Source organism: Vidua macroura, chromosome 3 (genome assembly GCF_024509145.1).
Source record: "Vidua macroura isolate BioBank_ID:100142 chromosome 3, ASM2450914v1, whole genome shotgun sequence".
NCBI classification, from domain to species: domain Eukaryota; kingdom Metazoa; phylum Chordata; class Aves; order Passeriformes; family Viduidae; genus Vidua; species Vidua macroura.
In genome coordinates this window covers 21,420,536-21,443,761 of record NC_071573.1, presented here as the reverse complement: position 1 = coordinate 21,443,761, position 23,226 = coordinate 21,420,536, and the positions used below count along the sequence as shown (strand labels likewise).

Here is a 23,226-nt window from a genome sequence, read left to right as displayed (position 1 = left end):
CCACACCAATCATGTCTCTCTGACAGCTTGCTTCCTGGAAGGAATATTGTCCAAAGGCTGAGCTGCAGGCTTGGAAGTGTGCCAGAAAAAGTAGCCAGGGCAGTCACTTTTCCTTTTGGTATTTCATCCCTTAATGGATGATGAGAGGAGATATCATCACCACTGATCCTTGGGGGATGGCAGACTATGTGGTGACAGGAAGGCACAGGAGATGTGTGTTAAGTGATTTTTTGTTAGGCACATGATAATTTTTTTTTTTTTTGTCAGTTTCTCTTTGTAAGGCCTCTCCTGCGAGGACAGAAGTCCAGTAGAAGAACAGACCAGAGTTTCATAAACAGACCTGTTTCATAAAGCAGTGCTATCTGGTAGTTTTTATCTTCCTCCTCTTTTTGAAGAGAACAAAGGAGAAAGGGGAGAAAGTAAGCTCTTTGAAATGAAAACATGAAGAAATTAGCACCCAGGTGGAAGGTGGTAATTGGTCTATTTCAAAAGGATTAGCAGAGTAGATCCGTGAACAAATTATTCTGCAGAAAAGCCCAAGAGATGGTGGTTCTTGCTGGGTCTGGGTCTGCTAGTGGGCATCCTCTGGTCTCACTTCTAGCTGCCAAAATGTTTCTTGTCCAGTGGTTTGTAAAGACTCCCTATAGCCAAATAAAGTAAATACCAGTGTGTGCCCTGGAGCCCCTGCTGGGCAGTCTCTGAGCTTCCTGTCCACTGGCAGTGAGTGGGGTCTTAATACATTCAATAAGCTGATTTCTCACACCTGGGAACCTTGATTTTTCACTTCCCATGGCAGCTAAACTGTGACCTGCTTTGAGGGGAACGTTTCTCCACTGAGAGATGTCCAGGTTACACAATTTTGTTTCTTTACAGTGGCTCTGAGAAAGGAAGTAGTGTGACTGAAACACCAGTAATCAAAAAGCATAATGGACTGCATCTCACTCTCCCAGATGCTCATGACACTGATTCTGGTAAGGAAACAGGATTTGTGCTTTCCTGTCCAAACACATGCTTTTGTGAGAGATTAATGTTTCCTTTTCTTTGGAGAGGGTGGTGGGCCTGTGCATGTCCGTGTTGCTGGGCTGCTGGTCAGGAGGTCCAGGTCTGCCTCCATGGCCAGCTCCGCTGTAGAATGTGTCACTGTGGTGTGCCTGTACCTTGGCTTCCCCATGCCTAACACAGAGAGGAGTTTCTGCTTCTATCATAAAGCTCTCTGAGATATATAATTCTGTCCTTTTTATTTTTTTATTCCTTCCCTCCCTCAGCCTGCCTCCTGATTTAATTCTTTTTAGATGTCCTGATCAAGCCAGCTGCTATTGTTGGTTTTGGAAAGCTGAGTGAGAGTGTCAATTCCTATTAGATGGTGATTTGCTTTGGGATTTGTGCATAAACCTTGTGATGCTTTATTTTATGGTAAATACATATTCACAGTAATAGATACAGTCAGATGGAAGTAACTGAGACACCGAAGCTGATCTTGGCAGTAAAGGGGAAAGGAAGCTTTCAGAGAGCACTGCTGACTTGTGATTTTTGTCATAAGTCTCGTGATACTTGGTACTTCTTTAAAAACCTAGCTCAAAATCAGATGATGATGTGAGAAACTTGCCTTTTAATTTGGAGGGTTTTTTAGGGAATCAAATGCCTATGCTTGTGGATGTAGAAGAAATACTTGCAAAGAAAGTGAACCTCAAGCTCGGAAAATGGACAAGAAAAAAAACCTAATACATAAATCTTGTGGATCTCTAGGGAATTAGAGTTCGTCTGAGTCTTAATTGTGCTGTATGCTATGGTGCTGCCTGCCAGAAAGGGCAAATTAGTGTAAAGTACAAGCTTTGAATCAGCTTTTCATGCACCTAAAGTGATTTGCACTGAATGCAGTTTGTTTTTAGCCAAGAAATATATTCCTCCTCCACTTTGAGGATCCAGGTTTCCATGCTAACGTGGTTGCCCCCACAATGGATGCAAGAATGGAGCTCATACTGAAATTGCACCACCCACCTTAGTGTGGGGCTGGCACTGGCTGGTTTCAGCAGGGCTCTGTGGCTCCCTTCTCTGCAGGCTCTGGCTGTGCTGTTCTCCATCTGCAGAAGGGAAGCAGCAGGGTCTGCTGTCCCTGTTAGGAGCCTCTTTGAAGAGAGTAGTGAGTGAGATTGGAGGGTACAGCTCTAGCCTCTCGTGGCCTTGTGCTTCCCCAGAGCTGGGGCTGTGGCTGCCTGCTTTGAAAGGAGGGAGGAGGTCTGATATTTCTGCATCACTATGGAGCAGGCAGTGCTGTCTGTTGTGCAATCCCCTGGGAGCATGCAGCAGCATCGCTGTGCTGCGCAGGCGCTCTGTCATCTCTGGGCTCATCACTGAAGGGTGGCAGTTACTGTGGCTGGGTTTGACACTGGCCTCTCCCTCAGCTAGACCACAATAAGATTATTTGCTGTGACAGAATTTTAGGTTTGCTGCCAGAAAGATTAATTTCTCTTTATTTTCTTCATCTTCTCCTAACTGAAGCAGTGTTCCTAACTAAATTCATTGATATCAGTCAGCTGCCTTGCTGTTTCATTGTGTCTCTGATTTAGTCTTATCTTACAATGCTTTTGCCTGAAGTGATTTAGGCTTGGGAGTTCTGTGTTTCTTATAAGCCTAATAAATCTAATGAGCTACATTTCTATTTTGATAGCAGTTTTCACATAAATGCAAAATATTAAACTTGGTCTTTTTGGTCTTAAAACACCCTAGAACAGTGCATTAAAATTATTTAGATAGATTTTGTATGGCTTATGTGCAGAACTCATCACAACAAAATAAGTTTGTTATTTCATGAGTTATTTCCAAAATGTTTGGAGGGATTTATTGTAAAATGTGAAGTTTATATTCTGTCTAGTAGAGCTGTTAAATAGAGAAAGAGACTGCACTAAAATAACAAATTGATATGATATCTTCGTATGCCAACATTTGCATGTATTTTGAGGCATGACATTAAAGTTCTGTGAGACAGGTCTTGTGGGGAGGTTTTTTTAGCACGTTTCTTTAGGAGGAGATAGCTTATAATGAGACATTCAGATGATTTTTCATAATGTTGCTTGAAGTTTCTCCATCTCCCTCCACCACCCTGATGTCAGAGTCCTGCCAGTGTGACACATGCTGATCTCCTCTCCCAGGAGAGGAGATAGTGTGTTTGAGGTAAACTCTTTTGTAGCTGCAGTAGCCATCAGCCCACCCCAAGGGGCACCGTATCGCTTGCCTGAGATGTGGCTGAGCCCCTTTCAGTCCAGAAGGGTCAGGCTGGCAAAAATCTTCTCTTACAGAGTTTATTTGGTCAGATAGGCTTTAAGGAGAACTGCTGTGAGCATCCCGGCAGAAATGGGCAAGAACAGTAGTGACAAAAGTGGAATATGGACTGGTTTGGAGAGAGCCTGATCATCTGGCATGTATGTGTCTAGAGCAAGGAGTGTATCTGTGTCTGAGGCTGAGCAGGGATGGCATGATCCCTGCCTAAAATACTTTGCTTCCTCTTGTAGGCTGGAAAAGAAGGAAAAGAAAGTAAACATCAAAGGACTGGAATGCCAAGGGATGTTAAATTAAAAGAGCCTCCATGTAAATTGCTAAGTAACTTGGGTCTCATTTGTCCAGCATTGCAGATGCCCACTGCACTGGGCAGGATCAGTTTCAGTTTCAAATTCCCCTCTTGGCAACTGCTGGGCTAATGAAGACAAGATGAGGAGCAGCTAACTTGGGTTTCTTTGGGAGCAACTATGCTGTTATATTCCTGTGAAGTCTGCTTTGTGAGGGAAGGACGCTTTAGTAGATACTAACTGGACCTACTTAGGCAGCGTGTGAGCCTCTCCAAAATGCACAAAGGTGATTTAGTTTTCTTGGATTGATTTGCAAGGAAAAGAGGATTTCCCTGAGCTCTGTGAGGATGTGAATAAGACACCAGCCTATCTGTCCACCCAGTGCAAACAGTCCAGCATTACATTTGGATGCTTGCAAGAAACACAGCTCCACAAAGCTTCTCTGGGAGAGGGCAGCCTTGGCAGAAAAATGTGGTACTGAAAGTTGCTTTCAAAACATGCTAATATAAAAATATGGTTAGGCCGACTGCAAAATCCACAAAGTATATGTATTTTTTCCAGGTTTGCCAATCTAGAAGGCAAGAAGTCTACCCTTACTTCAAAGCTCTGCTAATAACATCACTGGTTGTTCATATGTCCATTTTCTTGTCTCTGCACTGCAGAGAAGCTGTCTGTGGTTTAGATGGCTAGGGACAAATGATTTGCTAGTTTTCCCTGTGTCAAGCAGCTCTAGTCTGGCTTGAATTTCTGGGAGTTTCAGTGAAATTCTCACTACTGGAGATAGGGATGAGGGAGAGGAGTGTGAGTGGGCAAGCAGGGGAGGAATCTTGTGCAGTGAAACAGGCTGAAGGTGGATCAGTTAAATAAACTGGTAAATGCAATAAATTCTTCCTGCAAAACTGAATGGCTTTTACCCATACACTTAAAGCTGTAATTGCTACATTACTGCACTGTCATCTCTTGGAACATTAGATCAGGAATGTATTTGAAAATATGTAGGAATTTAAGAAATGCATCTGGGAAGAACACATTTGCATTTTCCAAGGGAGCCGTGGGAGGCGCCTGCTGCAGGGCTGTTTTGAAGTTCTCCTGCTTGAAATGAATGACATTAGTTAGTGATGAGATAATAGGACAAATATTTCCCATAGCAGTTCTGAGCCTGGAGTTGCACTTGTGTTCTCTCCCAAGCCATGACATGCTCACCTCAAGTTAAGCAGAAGCTGCAGCCATGTCCTGCCTTGCAAAGCACAGTGCTTGGCACAGCAGAGTAAAGCCTCCCCTCGTGCCTGCCAGGAGGCTGGGTCCCTGCTCAGCATCCTGAGCAGAGATGGCCAGGAGACCATGGCTGGGGAACACAGGGTGATGTGTTGGTCTGCTGGTGAGGAGGTGTGGTTTGGCAGCCATGTCTCTCGAGCACACTCCAGCTGGAAAAGCATGCTGTCCCTCTCAGAGAGACCATTAAGTGCATATGCCCCGTGGCTGCGGAAGAGTAAAAGTGGGATTCTAACTCTAGGATCTTGTGGTTTATGAGGTCAGCCTGTAAAGATAGATTCAAGAATAATGCTAATCAACACAAGTGCTTCAGTCACAGCAGCTCTCCAGAGAAAGAGCTTATCAACCACAAAGTCACATTAAAACCTATGTATATTAAAATACTTATTTCTCAAAGCCAACTCTGAAATCTCAATTTGTAACTTCTTATCTTGTTACCACCATCTTGATACCCCTCTAAGAGTTTGGCTCACCAGTATAATCCCTATTGCTGTACTGGAGAATGTGGTTTCTGCCCATGCAGCCTTCCTGAGATAAGCTTTTGATGTGATGTTTTGTTCCAGAGGTGTGGGCGCCAAATACTTTATTCTTGCATAAATGTTACAGTGCATACTAAAGGTTAATATAGTCAAAGCTCTGAACTCTCTGCTCTCCAAGGTTAAATAAAAACCACCCTGCCTCTAAATCAGTAAAACAATATTGATGTCACTTGAAATCTGTGTGCTATGTGAATGGGGCTAAGCTACCTTGTAATGCTGTATGAATTTTTTACCTTAGTGGGGCACATTTTGTAACTGTATGATGACTGTGCTTATAAAATGGGTATTTGTGGAAAATATTTGATGCTAGACTTCTGCTTCCCAAGTGAGCAAAATATGGTTGCTTCCTTGATGAATGCTAAGCAGACCTTTATAAAATTACTGTCTGTCTCTTAATTTGCTTGTTTGAGCTGCAGCCCTTGGATAATTTAGTGGGTTTTTTTCAGTAAATTAACCTTTCAGAAAACATACTTCTCCAGTTTGTCATGCCAAAATTCAGCAGAGTTCTTATTACATAAAACCAATGCAGTGAGTGGAGGATCAGACCTGCTGCCTTAAAAAATCAAAGAAATAATATAAGTAAGTACAAAATACATCATTGTTTGTTTGGTTCATAGGATCACAACGAGCCTCTTCCCTTGCTGCATCAAGATTGGAACAGGCCATGTCTGAAATAACTATGCAGAGCAGCACAATGAAGCAGGGACCTGTGAAGCTGTGGACAACTCTCGAACAAATTTGGCTACAAGCTGGTAAGTCCTGAGCTACCTGGAGTTCCTCTATCCCTCCAGTGATGAATCAAATGACATTAATATTAACAGAGTAGTTGAAGTCATGAGTTGAAAATCACTCTATTCCAGCAGAAAATCTGCCTGTGTATCCCAGATGGTTTTTGAAACACTGCTTATTTAATTTTGACCCCAAAAAATACTGTAGTAGTGTGATTTTTCAGCTCGCTTCTGTTTTTCCAAAACACACAGAAAACTTCAGTCATCACTATAATATGCTTTTTGAAAAAGAGGGTAGGTAGTTCTTCATTAGCAAATGGTAGTACATAAGGACAATTACTTCCATTCTCCTTTTACTAAATGCTTCCCTCTAATAAGACTGGGCAAACCATGTCTTAAATGTGATTTAAGCATTCCAATCTTGGCTGAGGTTTAAGTGAAAATTATTAGAAAGAGCATGTTCTCCACTCAGTCCTTGACTGTTTGAACCTCCCAGGGTCTTGTAGGTTGAGTATCAGTTTGAGACACTAATGCAAAGATGCTGCAACAGAGCACATAAGGGGAAGACAGTGAGGAGAGACTCTAGCCACAAGCAATCTCCAAACCCATGGAGGGGTTTTATGTAGGACATTTGCTGAGGAGCAGAGTTGCCCAGCACATTCTGCTGTTTGCATTCCAGCATTTCAGAACTGATAGAGTTCCAACCCTGTAATTTTGGTTTTAGGAGACACAGTTTTTCTTCCATAACTGGGCCCACAGTTCCACAGTTAGAATTACCTTTGAGTGCTATGATTGCTTATTAGATGTCTCACCATTTGCAATGCAGAAAGAAAAGCAGAACCCCGTGGAAAGCTGCTGATAGTTTCCTATTCTTCGTGCAGGGGAACATTTCAAATTCTCATTTCACTAATCTATGCAATTGACAGTTCTCACATAAGACCTGGCAGTCTCACCCTGCTTCTCAGCAAAGATTTTCATAGCTGTTTTTGTGGGTAATTTCCTACCAATTAGACTTTAGTTCTAGAGCAAAATATATGACATTGTTTTTGCTACAATTTGATTAATATTAACAAAAGAAGTCACCTTATAGAATGGATCATCCTTTAAGTTAATCACATGTGTTCTTCTTAATGACTTGTGTGGATGTAAATTTCAGTGATGTGCTGTGGGCTTCAAAATCACCAGCAAGATTGTGCTTAATTCAGTTTATACTCCTGATTTAAGGCTGCAGAGAGGGCAGGTGGGGAGCAAAATAAATGGAGTTTATTATGATGAGAAGTCAGGTGTCTGTTGTCCATCATCCTACAGCTAGCTCTAGGCAGTTTACATTTTTGCTGCTGTCTGAAAAGGCAAAAGCAATAAGGACCTAGTGCTTGCTGTGAATTGCTATGATTGCTTTTCAGTGTGAATAAAGTGCCTTTCTGAAAGGTGTTAATTAATTCTTTTAGATAGAATTTATTTGTATAAGCTGTAACTTTTCTCTCTTATCACTTTGTAAGCCTTTGTTTTGCTTCATGCTTAGTTTTAGCTGGACTTGATTCAGGATTGATATTTTGAAAACATGTACTGTGACTGCTTTGTAATTTCATTACTGAAGTCAGTTATTGTTATGGATGCAGCTTAATGAGCTCCTGCTGAGGTACTGGCCATTCTCTTCTCACAGCAGTGTCGAAGCTGCTGGATTCTGGTATCCTGAGGGATGAAGAGAGGTGCAGGTATTTTGGGGTAGTCTTTACTCTCTGTGGAGAAGGGCACAGTACCTGAATAATTAGAGGACTTCTTGGAAGTGGGTTGGCCTTACACTGAGATGAGTGAATGGAATAATCCAAAGGGTGTCACTGACCTTCACTACTAGGATCTTTCCCATCTGAAAGAAGGAGCAAGAATACTTGTAAGAAGTAACTTCCAAAACAGAGATATTTCATAGTCAACAAATTAAACAGATATGCATGGTTAGAGGAAGTTGAGGTAACAGGCAATTAGTGTAACATTCTGATGTCTGCCTATGGAGTCACTTGATATTCACGGAACAGCTTCATCAGTATGCTGTAGATTTTCATCAGGTTCAGCTTGGACTTCTCCTTTTTCAATCAGTGACTCATCTTGTGACTCCAGGCAAGTTGCCTAACTTTTTCATACCTCAGTGTCCTATCTCCAAAGGGAAAAAATGTTAATCCGCCTTTGGGAAATGACTCGTGTGTTGTTGTTTTTGTTGTCATTAACACTTCGACCTTTTTAGCATGACTCATAAGTCCTTAGATAAAGTTATTACAATTTCCTAACCTCATACTACAGTAAATTTATAACAAAGCATCTGTCCTTCTCAGACACTCACAGGACACAGCTGGCTGTGTCTCTGTGCACAGGTGGGGATTGAGAGTGCCAGGTTGCAGTCATGTCTGGATGCCATTAGAGCCATTGCAGGTACCATGCCTTCTCATATCCCAGAGCATGAACGGTAATGGGACCAACCAGCTGGTCCAGTTAGAACTTTTTGCAGTGAGATTGGGAAGAGGCACACAAAACCAGCTATCCCACAGCTATATGGGGCAGCTCTTACAGCCCTCCAGCAGCCAGGCCAGGCCACAAAGCCAGCACATATACTTGCAAAAGGGACTCTTAGGGGCTGGTACCTATCTAGTGATGCTTACGTAGGGGAATCCTTAGTGTATCATCCTCCAGCTGCAGTAGGAGTTCCTGCCTTGTACAGAAGTGTCATCAGTCCCTTCAAGCTGGAGATCCCCTTCTTCTCTAACGGGTTTCACAATTTGGCTCTGAGAATATGTGTGTTCCTTTAACAGTGGCTGAAGGGAAGGCTGTGAACCCTGTGCAAATAGTTAATCCTTTTTGTGCTGTGATAGATACTTATTTCACCCATAAGAGATCATATACTTAGTGGTTTTATCTGTAACTTTTCTGGGTTTGTAATCAGCATAATTTTGTAGGGAAGACAATAAAGCACCATCTTTGGATGTGCAGCTGCTAAATCAAAATGTGTTGCACTGTAACACATGCTGTACCTTGTCTTTCCCTGCAGCAATGCCTAGTGATCTCTGGCAAGCTAATTTTTTGTAGCCTCCTGTAAACAAAGAACTGCTTGATGGATCTGTGGTCTCTAGAAAAAGTCCTTTTCTCTTTCAAGCATCAAAATAAAACTCTGAATTCTCACTGTTAATCTCATGTCCAGCCATCTCTTAGAGGACCACCTGGGAGTACAGTCACCTGCAGCACAGAGCTCGGCACATTGCCTTAGTGGGCTTCCATATCTTCCTGTTTTCTGCACAGGTAGTCACAGCTTTGGAAGGGTAGTGTGCTGTCCTCAAAGACTAGATGTCCCCTGCAGCAGGCATGCTTGGAATACTAACAGGCATTTTCTATTTCCAAGTGTTCTGCAGCAGAGATTGTTAACACAGCTTGTCTAGTCCCTTTTAACAACAACCCTCCTAGTCCTCTTGAATATAATGGCTGCTTAAAAAGAGTCATCTCAGAACACTTTAACATTTATGAGCCTAAACATTATTCTTGGCCCCATGTCTGAGAAACAGCTCATTTCAGGGAGTACTTAGGAACAGTGCTACAGTGCACATGCTGTGGTGGTGCAGCTCCAGGAGAGGTGTTCATTATGCAATCCTTATGCTCATTTCTCCTCTTTGTTCTACTTTTCATGGCTGAGAGCTTGAATTCAAGTTTGAGAAGGGACAAGGAACTTCAGTGGCACTGGTAAAGCTTGTTAACTCCTCCCTCTTCCTGCAGGAAGAGCTGCAAGGGGAATCCTAGAGATTACTAGTGCTAGTACTTTTAACAGTCATGCCAGTACTCCTCCTTTCTGTTTAGAAAATAGAGTCATGCTGTTTGACTAAAGAAAATATACTTGAAATCGTTCAAATTTATGACCAAAATTTACCTTCATTCGGCATCTTTATAAGGTCACTTTTGACCCAGAAAGCAAAGCATGTCACTAGTGGAAAGAAATAGTGTTAATAGTTCTAGGCTCTTTGGGTAACTGGAATGATTTTTTTTTTTTTTATCTGAAGTATGTGTGATTATATTTCCAGGCAATAATAACCATATGCTCTATTTATACAGAGCATTTTAGAATGCTACAAGCCAATTTTAATAAGAGTTCTAATATTCTAGCTCCTGTTACTGTATTATTTTAAGCTTTACTTCTAACTACAAGGTCCACTTTGTTTGTCTTTACTAGTAGTTTATATCTTACAATTTAGCTTCTTGACTAACCCAATACTTTACCAAATATGGCCACTCACAGCAAAGTAGGTCTGGTAATTTGATCTAAGTTTGGCTAAATGCCTGCTAAGCTCAGCCTGTGAACTTCACCAGGTAGACCCTAAGGCTAATTTAAAGGAGGATTTAGAAAAAAATGATGGATACTATTCCATGTACTCACAGGGGGGCTGGAGTGAGCTACCTGCTGTCTATGCTAAAGTTTAACCTAGGAAAAATAGTTTATACTGAACATGCTACAAACAAGAAATGCAAAGAGAGCCAGTGCAGCAGCGAACAGTGAGCTAATGGAAAAACATCTGCTCCTCCGAGTTATGTACAGCAGGAACTTTTTTTTTCCCTTTTGCAAAACACTTGTGATTTATTTATTTTATTCCATATGGGCCAGTTCCTGGGAAAAAGCTGTGTTGGAGGAGATGGGCTTTGTTCCACAAGAAAGTGTGGTTGGGGCCAGTGGGCTGAAGTCTCCAATGTGCTGGTCCGCAGCCATGGAGCCAGATCCTGGCAGCAGCCAAGGGTGTAGCCAGGCCCTCCCCTGCTGCCCCCCTGCTCACCCAGCACAGCTTGTGTTTGCACAGTCTGCACATGGGCACTTCAGTGTTTTTCCTTCTCTGAGCTTTTAGCAGTCCTAAGCCCCCACAAGTTATTAGCTCTGATATTAAAGGTGTTAATCAGGTGTGGGAGACATGTTTATTGATATTGCCAGAATAGCTGGGTCAGATACTGTCCTGCAATGCAGCACTGGTTGTTGAGCCAATTCTAATGTTTTTCTTTCTTTTTTAAGTGCTTCCAAATTGTAGAATTTCAAGTTCAGAACTTCCCCATTCACTGCTTGAGTTCTTGAGCTCCATAAATGCTGCTAATTTTTGTACCTCTTTACAGTGACACAAAGCACTGTGAAAAGCTGGATTCTGGTGGGGGGGAACAGGAGAAAGTCCGTTATTACGCTTCCATTTCTGAGGAGAATAAAGGTGTACTGCAAAGATGACTCCCCTGCAGTATTTACTTACTTGGAGGGATTAGGAGCACTTCAGCTGGTGATAGAAATGGTAAAGTGAGCTGGTTTTGTCCCCTTTGAAATGAAGTTAAGAAGCCTGCAGTAGTTCTGCTGAGCCTCCTGGTTTAGCAAGCTCTGTTCTAGACTTGTGGTAGAGACTAAAGATCACCAAATTCTCAATTTCTCTTCATCTGAACATCCTCAAGAGGGATTAATAAGTTTTGTTCTACACTTTGCAGTTTGGTTTATTTTATTTGCTGTCAACGAGGAATTTAAAAAGTCAAAAGGAATCTTGCAGCATTTGGGATTGCCTCCTCCATTCCTGAGGCTTCTGGATGTTTCTCATTGCTAGAGCAGGATGTGAAACTTTGTGGACTGGTAATTCTTCAGCATGGACAATTGTCAAAGAGCACATACCTTTTCTCAAAATTTGGGACATGCAAACATTCACATGTGTCTTGAACACTCACTTGTGATGGAAACAGGCAGCAGCTACCAATGCCTTTTGTTAGGCATCCTGTAGCAAATTAGCCAACATGTGGGAGGAAACCTGTTGCACTGCCGGAGAATGGCTGAGGGTACCAAAAACTAGCATTTCCTTAGCTGCTCAGTAAGTTTGGACAAATGATAAAATGTACACAGTCATGAAGAAGGAGGCAAGACATTTGTTCATACCAGAAACAGAAAATAGGAATTTATAACTGACTGGGCTGTTAGTCACGTTTTGACTGCACCATTTAGTATAGAAGGTAGCTTGTGGCACTTCTGTGCTGCTTCCAAAAACCTTCACTCTAATGCTGCATTTGTAAATAAAGAAGCTTGGTGGTCATTTCAGGCCCTGTGAGACCTGAAGCATGGGAATTTTAAGCCAGTCCCTGGAATTCAGTTTGCGTGCAAAGAGAGGACGTAAATCTGTTGCCACGTTCAAAAGAGCAAGTGCCTGAGCTCAGGTGTATGGGAACAAGCAGCAGTTTCTGTACTTCATTTCTGTATCAAACGTTTGCATCAAATGAAATTATTGTAGTCAGGATATGCCTGGAGGAATCTTCTGTCTAATCTGCCCCGAATTGTCAAGCTACTGCATGCAGGGTGGTGTCACAGCATGGAACAGTGACTAAACCTCACCTGCCAGCAAGGAAAGGCAGTGAGGGAACTCTTTGTCATGGTAATAGCTCAGTAGTCACTGCTGATGGCACGGCTGTCTCAGAGTGGGTCTTTGCAGCTAGCTAAGGGCTCCTGCAGTAACAAGCATTAGTAACTCCTGAAGGCAGATGATGTGGAACAGAAATGACCTTCCAACACCCTCACAGATGCTCTCACCTTCTTGAGTGTGAAAGGCTGCTCTACACTGTAGCATCCTGCTGGGCATTTGGCTGTTACCCTGGCCATGTCACTATGCAGTAACATTTTTGGGTTGGGTGAGAGTGGAGTGCTTTAGATGCATCGGACACACACAACCAAGTGATGTGGAGCAGTCTACTTCGTGGGAGTTAAGTGCTGCCTCTTGGATAACACCAAATGTGATTCATAAGTAATGAAATTGTAACTCTTGCATTGTTCACATTGCAGAAAAACATTTCAGATCTGTTTGATTTCTTTAGGCTAGAATTAAAATTGTTGCTGCTGTGACAAGCACTATCACTCTTGACCCTGCTTTGAAATGGGGAATAGAGGCAGTGTTTAAGATGATGTTGAACAGCTCTGTTTCTCAGAGAACAGTGTGATACAGGCATGACTGGATTACACTGTGGGTACACCCCTGATGGACTCTCTAACAGAACTCTGCAAATTATTTTATTTTGGACAAAATAAAGGGCCTGACTGTAGGACAGCCAGCATTGTCAGTGTTCTGGGAATTGCATTTGGTCTGTGCATTTGTTAGGGGTCTTTGGAGAGCAAGTAGATTATATGCTTCTGGCAATTTTCACTTGATTAAGGATCTTCACTGTAGATGAGCTTAAATGCTAGGAGAAATAGCTGAAAGAACTAGGAGCTTGTAATAGAAGTTAATAATAATCTCAGTGCAGAGGTGTGCTGCTCTCAGGGACTGGGCCCAGCATTAAAACAGGTGCATCAGTCCAGTTGCAAGTCCAGTCAGAAGAGGCCATAGCCACAAGAACACAGCTGCTTGGAAGAAAACAGAATAGGCTGGACAGTATTGCAAGAGAGCACAGATGGGAAACATAAAGTGGATCTGAGAAAGGAATGAATTGTGCTAGGCTGAACCTTGAAGTCAGCTGGACAGCTGTTCATGGTCTCAGGGCAGGCACAGGCTTCAAGAACTGAATGAAAGGAGAGAGTGAACGATTCAACCTGTCTTGGCCATCCATGCAGTGCACTGTCTCTTACCTGTAGGTAAGAGTGCTGAAATATTCCCTAATGTCATTCACACTCAGAGTTTTGATCATTACTCCAGAGAGAGTAATAGATGAGTGGTACATACAGGATCATCATCTCTCTGCTCAGTAGCATTCAGAGAGCTTTTAGGTCAAAACAGAATGTAAATTCATTGAAGTTTTTATGGAGATGGTGTTAAGTGAGAGAGAGCAAGGAAGCTTGGCTTTAGATTCAAAGCTCTGAAGAAGGTCAGTACCAAGAACAATCTGGTACAATAATGAGAGGTTCATAAATGGTTTCCCTGGAGCACTGACCCTTTCACAGAATAAGGGTTACAGATACTAGATACCTGTGTCAGCATGAGAAGGTATTCTCTGCTTTGAAGTGGAACTGGATGCCAATTCTCTGTAACAGAACTTCCTCACAAGGCTGCAAATTTGGTTAGATGTTATTTACAGCAAAATTAGGTTATATAAGGAGATAGGCTGATTAATCCAATGGTCAGGAAGCTGCTAACCCTGGTAACATGAAAGCAGGTGTTTGAGTACTTTCAGTACCACTGAGGGTTTTACCATGGTAAATTTAATAGGTCCTTGTTTTTTGAGTTTGATTGCTGCCTCTAGCTGTGTTTTTATTCCATGTTACATAAGCATATCTTGTTAATCTGTAAATAAAATGAGTGTGTAATAGAAGTGAAAAATGAGTTTACAGAAAACACATTTTAATGCAGACCTAAATGATGTCCTTTAATGTCTATTTTTAGCTGGGCAGCTAAAAATTTAGCACTCCTTTCGTTTCGTAACCAAAAGGCACCCCTCTCATTCTTTTTTATGCAAATTAGGACTCCCACACGATTAAATCATTTTTATTGACTATTGAGCCTGCAAAGAAACGGACTGAACTTTAATATGCTACATTACCATACCATAAAATACAATTTGTAGTTCTTATTTAGATTCTGTGTTGCTGTACTTCCTCTAAATAATTGTTATTACTGAAGAAGATTTACAGGCACCATAGAAAGAATAAGTACTCTCTATTTTGCATGCATTCAAACACCAGCCATGCATGATTTCACATCTAAACCCACTTGCTGCCAGTTCTGTTCTGAAATTAAACAAGTCACATGATGCTCTTAGTTGCTGATAGAGCTTTTAGTATGGCAGTATCCAGAAGTTCTGCTGACTTCAAACAGTGCCAGGATTCCACCCCTTCCTTTGTGCTACTAAGTTTGTGCAAACTTTGGGGATGGAGTGTTCATCTTCAGGCTGTGAAGTGTCACTTTGCACATCCCCAGGCTCATTAATGCCACATGCATGGCGTCAGCTGCTATGCAGCACTTGGCAGGAAAACGCTCTGTTCCTTGGAAGTGCAAGGAAAATACTGTCCTCCCACCAATTTTTGCATAAGGCTGTGCACATATTCAGCTTGACAAGGTACATGGCCTTGCCTTCTGTTATTATAGATAGCTGCAGCCTCTTGGAGCCAAGGGAGGGGATGCATGCGGAGATTTTATGATTAACCAGGAAGAAATGCGTATGAGTCATTCTGAAAGAGTATAACTCTTCTGAAGGAACTAATATTTTGCTTATGTTGACAGCCTTGGAGAATGACATTTATCTTGTACCACAACCTAGGGATGGCTGAGAAATATTCAAGCATTTTCTTGACAGTGTCTCACCCTTCTTCTAGGAGGGTCACCTCAGAAGTGGAAAGGTGCTCAGATTTGCTGTCACTTTACCACAGAATCATTTTTGGTGTGCCAGTAGAAATGCCATTTATGATTCCAGTCTCATGTCAGATAGGCCAAAGTGGAGCCTTCTCGTGGTCAGGCAGGGGACTGTCTTTGAGATGGTTCCTTGCTCACCTCAAGCAAGCTCCACGTCACCATGCCAAGTCCTCACAGTCACCTGGGTCTCCCAGTGTTTCAAAATTGGAGAGTTTCAAAGCTATTCAAGAGGAATTTTCACTCTAATTTCCCCCCTCACAGAGACTTCCTAAGAATATTCACTGCCTTAAAAAGTCAGGACATTTAAGGTTGTGTCTAATTTCAGAATTGTTATTCTAAATCTGGAGCCTGAATTAATAATTTTGAATTGGACTCTTGAACTGTCAATACTTACTGCATGACATCAGTTAGAAAAATATAAAATAGAGACACTGAGTTTTTGTAGTGATAGCATGCAGAACACAGGTTATAGACCAAAGAGCAATGCCTGCTGTATGAAGAGAATTATTTTATCTACATATGTGTGTATATTTATATATCTAAAAACAGTATCCCTTTTCAATTACAGGTGGCAGTGAAAACTGAGTATCACTTTTTGACCCTTTGAAATAATTAGAATATTTCAGTTGGAAGGGACCTACAGCAATTATCCAGTCCCAACACCACAATCATCTAGTCCAAATCCTGAGAAATGTTAAAGTTCAACCATGAGAGATGTTATGGAATTTCTTACGAGACATTATTTTATTAACAAGTTGACATTCAAACACATAAATATGCCTGTTACATATTTTTTTCTAAGCAAACCACTAAGATAGTCACTGATAGTTCAATAAAGTAAGTGAGCAGTCTCTTCCAAGAGCTGTATTCTGTTTTTCTGTAATGTATGAGGATGTAAATGGGTGAATACACAATATAAATAAGTCTATAATAGAAGAGCCTTTTGATTTTAAGTTTCTGAACTATTAAGAGACAGTTGTCTCATAAACTTGCCAAATAAGAAAAGAAAAACACTTTTTATCATCTTTTTAAATGGCAAAGTACTCTCCTACGTAAGTTATCCAGTGTCCAGCTCAGACATGTCCTATTACTCTGACATTTTTGAAGTTGTCAGTAGACTGTGATGGCTTATTCTGTTCTTTTTTCTCCCCCAGATTATTTGGAAATACCTGTGATGACTCCAAGTAACCCTGCTTCATTAGGGCTCAGTTCAGCAGTACTTACCTTCCCAGTGGAGGAATTCTTAAGGCCTTTGTCAGGACACCACCCAAAGGTGTCCATGAACATCTGTATAGATTCTTTAGCATTAGGAAAAGATACATTCAGTGAATCTAGTAATGATAATAAGCACTAACCATTGTACTAAGCATTGTGCAGGATCATGGCCTCATGTTTTAATATGCTTAAGTCAGATGATATATAATTAATATGAAGAAAGGTCTCTGCTTCATTTCATCTAATGGCAGGGTGTTCTTTGCTTTATTTTTATGGCTTGGTGTTTTGTTTTTCCTTCAGCTGAACTCTTCCTGGAACAGCAGCATCTCAAAGAAGCAGGCTTTTGTACCCAGGAGGCAGCTAGTCTTTTCCCCACATCTCATGCTGTACTGTACATGCGTGGGAGGCTTGCAGAGATGAAAGGCAATTTGGAGGAGGCTAAGCAATTGTATGATGAAGCGCTCACAGTGAATCCAGCTGGAGTGGAAATTATGCACAGCCTGGTGAGTTTGCAGGGGCTCAGCTCCATTATAGTATTTATGCTCCTGATTAACTGTAATAAGAGGGGAGAGGGCTCATGCTTGCTCTGGATGCCATTGTCTTCCCAATCCTGAGAGCAAGTGACCATTCCAGGAATAAATTGGGTAGTTTGAACCTCTGTTTTAAGACTGGATTGAATTTTGTAAACTAATTAGGACTTCTGTCAAAAGTAAATACTTTAATTGACAAAGGCTGACACTTTAGGAAGTCACTTCACTGCTTTGTCTTTGCTGCTTTTCCTACTAAATGTTATGGATTTTAAACAAGCAGTACACTGTTGTTTGAAAGATCAGAACTAAATAACTATAGGTAGATAGATACGGGGTTTGTAAAACTTGGGCTGGTTTCTTGTGTCTGCTAAAATCAGGATAAACTATGAGTTTACAATAAAATGAATCTGTTACTGTCATAAGCTGCAGTTTAGTTCCAGCCTTGTGTAGGGGCAGGGACTCCACACTTGTGGGGATTTTTTGGTAACACTCCCACCCAGCAAGTAGTCTTCTTCTGTGGCACCAAGCCCAAAACAAACTGTTTTCCAGACAGTGGGCCTAAAGCTTAATAATAATTATACAGGGGGCTTTGTGGAAGACCAAAGCCCAATTCTCTTGTGAAATCAGAGCAGTTAAGCATATTTCATCTATGGTGTGTCTTGTTAACTGTAGCCCTTACCAGGTCTCTCAGTAATTTTAGAAGTTTGTCTTCACTAACTTAATTTTTACAGGAATTCTATATCCATGTGACTGTTTAGTGTCTTTGCTATTTTTGCATATTTGTATCCCCTGGCATAAATTCGGTCCTGATGAGGTTTGCTGGCAACTCCAAAATTGAAGGAGTATCAGTGTACAAGAGATCAAATGTTAAGTGAAGTTACAATTAGCAAAAATAGTAGAACCTACAGGCAAAGGGCAAGATATTTGGTAATAATTAATGTTCAGTACAAAAATAGCAAATGTTATTTGGTACATGTCAGGAGAATGTTACAAGGCTGCTGTATACACGTCAGGCTTATATGGAGCAATAATGTTACTTTGTTGTTGTGATATAGCCTTCACAAATTCACTCAGTAAAAACCTAGCTAGATGGAATGGTGTTCTTTGCTCTGTCATAATTTAGGAGAAGTTGCTGATACCAGAGAAGCCATCAAATTAGATGCCGACATGATACTAATAGCTCTCATTTTTTTCTTATTTTATGGACATAACCACATTCTGAGTCTTCACATTTCAGTTGCTTGCAGTTTTCTGAAACTACAGTAACTTGGAATAAAAATTTCCAAGGTGCACATCTCAGATGTTCTGGCCCAGTTTACTTCAGAAAATTTCATTCCAACATGGCTTTGCTGTTTCTGAAAAGGAGGCCAAAGAAGAGACCTTAAAAGCTTGTGCAATATCTTCTTTATGGTGCCTTGTTATCTCCAGGTTTTGTCAGGAGTGGGTATCATATGAATGTGCTTTTTACCATAATCCTTCCTAGGTTATCCAAGTTGTAACCTTTAAAAAACACATATATGGCTTAGTAGGTAAGTATTTCTGAAAGTTTTAAGAAGTCCATGAATGCTTATTCCCCTCAAACTCCAGTAATTTTCAAGAAGGGCAAGAGAACGACTCTTGTAACTACAGGTCCATCAGTCTCACTTCAGTGACTGGTAAAATTATAGATGTTATTCCAGGAGGTATCGTAAAACACCTGAAAGATGGTGCAGTTGTTGTCACAGCCAGCATGGGTTCATGAGGGCACCTGTCCCGGGACCATCGTGGTGTACGTACAGCGTGCAGCACGAGAGGCTGGAAAGCTGCTTCACGAGAAGGGACCTGGGGTCCTGGTCAGTGACACGTTGGACACGAGTCAGCAGTGCCCTGGCAGTCAGGAGGGCCAGCCCTGTCCTGGGGGGCATCAGGCACAGCATCACAGCCAGGCAAGGGAGGGGATTGTCCTGCTCTGCTCTGCACTGGGATGGTCTCACCTCGAGTGCTGGGGGCAGTTTGGCATGCCACAGTGTAATAAGGGTATTACACTGTTAGAGAGTTGCTCAAAGGAGGGCAAGCAAAACAGTGAAGGATCTTGAAGGGAAGCCATATGAGGAGCAGCTGAGGTCACTTGGTCAGTTCAGCCTGGAGAAGAGGAGACTGAGGACAGATCTCATTGCAGTTAGAACTTCCTCATGAGGGGAAGAGGAGGGGCAGGCACTAATCTCTCTCTGTGGTGACCAGTGATAGGACCAGAGGGAATAGCCTGAAGTTGTGTCATGGAGGGTTAGGTTGGGTATAAGGTAAAGATTCTTCACCCAGAGGATGGTTTGGGCACTGGAATGGCATCCCAGAGAAGTGGTCACAGCACTGAGCCTGCCAGAGTTCAGGAAGCAATTGGACAACGTTCTCAGACACATGGTGTGACTCTTCGGGCTGCCTTGTGTGAGATGAAGAGATGGTCTCGATGATGCTTGTGGGTCCCTTCCAGTTCAGAGTATTCTGTGATGATGTTTTAGTCAAGGCATGGATGTAAAAATCAGAAGAGCTGAAAAAGACAGTAAGATGAGAAATTTGTGGGTAGAGACCCAGTCTGTAAACAAGTAGAGAAGAGGAAAGAAATTGAAAGTGGGAGAAATACAGATAGATAGAAAATAGGGTAAGATAGATAAAGCCAGATAAGACTGGATAGATAAGAAGACACATGGATGGAGGGGTGAGCATGCTGGAAAGAGTGAATTAAAGGGGTCAATCTTAGGAGAATGACAAAGGAATGGGAACCTGTAAGAGTACTTCCTTTCCATGTCCTTCAATCTCCTTAAAAGTCTGAATCATCCCATGCTGGTGCCAGCAAATATCACTTGAAAATCACTTGCTTAAGATGTACCTCACCTCCTTTAACTTGGCCCTGCTGGCAGACTGTAGTTCACACCTGTTAGCTAAGATAGCAAAGGTCTGGTTTATCCCTGCTGATATGAATCATGGCAGTAGTTATATGGTACCACATAATGGTGTTCCTTTATGTGCTTTTCCAAAAGCTAGGAAATTGCACATAACAAGTTAGAAGCATCTGATGAGCAGTATAGAAAAGTCTGTAAAGAAATTAATCATTCTGCCTTCAGAATAGAGCTGGAATAATGTGCAGTAAACAAGGCTTTTAGGGCTATACATCAAATAAAAAGGGCGAAAATAAAATATTGAATGGCTGCTAGCTAAGTGATTTTGTCCTGTGTACTGAATGAGACACTGTCCCCATGGAGAACTTAAGACTGAGTTTATGCAGTTGAGGATGTAATGTGACAAGTGGTAAATTCTGAATCTCCTCGAGGCCATCAGAAGAAAACTGAATGTCTTTCTGAAATGTATGTATTAGCCAAGTACTAGCTGTACTTTTATTAAAAATACAAGTTCTTGAGCACAGTATGTTCAGTCTCCTACCAGAGAGAAATATATATCTTGGATTATGCAAGAGGGCAAACTAGATTATGAGCTAGTTCCAAGGGGTTTGAAATTATGTAAGACATGTACACAGACAGAGGTAATTGAATTCACACATGTTTCTATGCTTGAATACATTGTTTGAATACATTGTTTTCCCACTCTAGTAGTACTATTGTGGATATGTAGTAATTTAGAGAAGGAGGATCTGGTTGTGAGAATTACTTTTTGACTTGGTACAATTGCCATCCAACTGACCTAGTCCACTTCAAGGGAAAACTCTGCTGTAGACAGTGCCGAGCCTCCCTGGTGTATCAGCATCAATTAGAAAAGTAGTTATGTCTCTTCCCCTGGGGTCTTGGAACTGGGTTGTCAGAGCTATATTTGGAAAATTCCAACCTGAAGAGTGTTGCTTTAAATGAAGGGCACAGATCTAGCAATGGGTGTCAGTAACTTCACCTTTACCCCGGGGTAGAGTCGCCACCATAAAACACACAAGCTGTCTCTGTGCAGCTGAAAATGGCTGTGTTTTGCTGTATCTGTAAGGTGTTTACAACAGCAGTCAAATCAGTGTGCTTTCCATATAAAGCACGCTGCAGCATGGCAGAGCAGCACCATACAGCAGCACTGCAGTGCCAAGCGTGTCCCCAGAGGGTGGGTGCCATGCTCTGCTTCGTCCCAGGGGCCTTTGGCACTTCGTGTCCAGTGCTGTGGTTGGGAAACCACAGGTACTTCAAAAATAGCACACACAGCAGCTGTGCTGCTTCCTGTAACACTTGAAGTTTGAGTGATATCACAGGATCCTTAAGCCTGTATCAGGAATGCACCATTAGCCTTTACAGAGTAAGTACTAATGGCTAATACCTAATCTAAGGAAGTATATTTGTTGAGGAATTTTGTTTTCATTTGAGAAAGACACACAGAATCAGTTTTCGGAGCTATTTGAAGCATAACCCTGGGTGAGGTGAGCAGCTACTCCTTTGGTTAGATATGTTTGCTGCCAGAAACAATTAGCTTGGTTTGGCCCCTAAAAATTGTACATCCTGTGAGTCCATAGTTTCTTTAATAAATGCAACTTGCTAGGGTTCTTTTTCCACATTTCTCCTGATGCTGTCTCAAAAATTTCTGTCATCCATGCCTTTACTAGAACAGTTCTGTTTCTTTGTTCCCTTTCACAAGCTCCTTCTGAGGCCTGCTTGCAAGGGTCATAGAGCATTTCTCCCTCCTGGGGGCTGATGGAGTTTCTACTTTCTATCTTTGCTGGTCTGGAAACAAGGGCTTTGTCTATATATCCTTCTCTTACACTGTGACCTGTGACAGCACATTTCTACAACCAAATAATTATGGATTTCTTCAGTATGTACCAAATTTGGTTATATAACATCATGCAATACACAGCTTTGGGATGGTGATAACAAAACTGACATGTGCCCAACCAAGTCAGAAAATATAAGCTGGGGCAGATGACACCTCCTTTTAAAGCAATACACAAATCCACCTACCTGTATGTAACTAGAGAAAGACACTGAAATTCGTTAGTTCCCAGCCACTGTACTTTCGGTACCATTCTCACTTTTGATTCAGAGGAGGAGAAAATCAATGCCAGCATGTTGGATTTGAGTCCGAAAGCTCTATATGTGATATTGCAAGTTAAACCAAACATGTACTGAGATATTTGGAAGGCTCCTGCCCAGCATGCATCTCACATAGCACTTTGTCAAGTCACAGCAACTCTCAACACTTTTTAGTTCAGGGAAAAAGAGAAAGAATTGTGAATTTAAAAGGGAAGGAAATGGGCACCCTCATCCCCATCGCTATGCCAGATTTAATGAAAACAATAAAAAATACCACCAAAACAAAGCAAAAAAAAATTGTTTGACTCATACTTGGATATTACTGAATGCAGTGCAAAACTGTAATGATTTATTTCTCTTGAAGGTTGGGTATCAGAATGCTGTGGAGCTGTCTGCACTACCTCATCCCTATCCTTGATATCAAAACAAAGTTGCTATGTATTGGGTTTTGTTCATAATGTGTCCCTGTTCATGTGTTTTGTTGTGACCACGTGAATGGGTGGGAAACACGATCTTGTCATCACATTTGACTTGCTCCATAATGATATCAAAGAGAATATACAGCTAACAGAGATTGTGCTAATCATGAGAGTTGTTCTTTGGCTGTCATCTGCACCACAAAACATAAGATTGGCAGTCATGCAGGAAGGGTTCACAGTCACAGAGTACTCTTCAACTGAAGCTGGAAAAACAAACTGGATTTAAGTCATCTAAGCTGGGCCAACAAATTGACTGTAGGCTGTTGGGTGACCATCATTTTCCAGGATTAGTGTAGATTGTGGCCGCTCCACAGGAAGGCCTGGTTGTTGTCTGGGAGAAGTTCTTTGTGGTAGATGCAGTTGGGGACTTATTACCTACATAACAGAATCACAGAATGGTTGAGGCTGGAAGGAATCTTGGGACATCTTGTAGTCCAACTCCAGCTCCCTCTTTAACAGGTTCAGCTAGATTAGGGTACCAGGACCATGTCCAGCTGGGCAAGTTGCTCCAAGGATGGAGCAACCTCTGTGTGATCTCTTCCAGTGTTTGATCACCCTTACAGTAAACAAACATTTGAGTAATGTTTAAATTTAATTTCTCGTG

At 41.7% G+C, this 23,226-nt stretch overlaps 1 protein-coding gene across 3 annotated transcripts in view; it reads left to right on the top strand.

The window, feature by feature from the left end:
- Positions 1-23,226, top strand: part of TTC7A (tetratricopeptide repeat domain 7A) — a 171,610-nt gene that overhangs the window by 113,993 nt on the left and 34,391 nt on the right. For all 3 annotated transcript variants that reach the window (XM_053972466.1, XM_053972465.1, XM_053972467.1), the window contains 3 exons: positions 874-971; positions 5,992-6,126; positions 16,926-17,128. In XM_053972466.1, the coding sequence (XP_053828441.1) occupies positions 874-971; positions 5,992-6,126; positions 16,926-17,128 (436 nt within the window). The remainder of the gene's footprint in view (positions 1-873; positions 972-5,991; positions 6,127-16,925; positions 17,129-23,226) is intronic.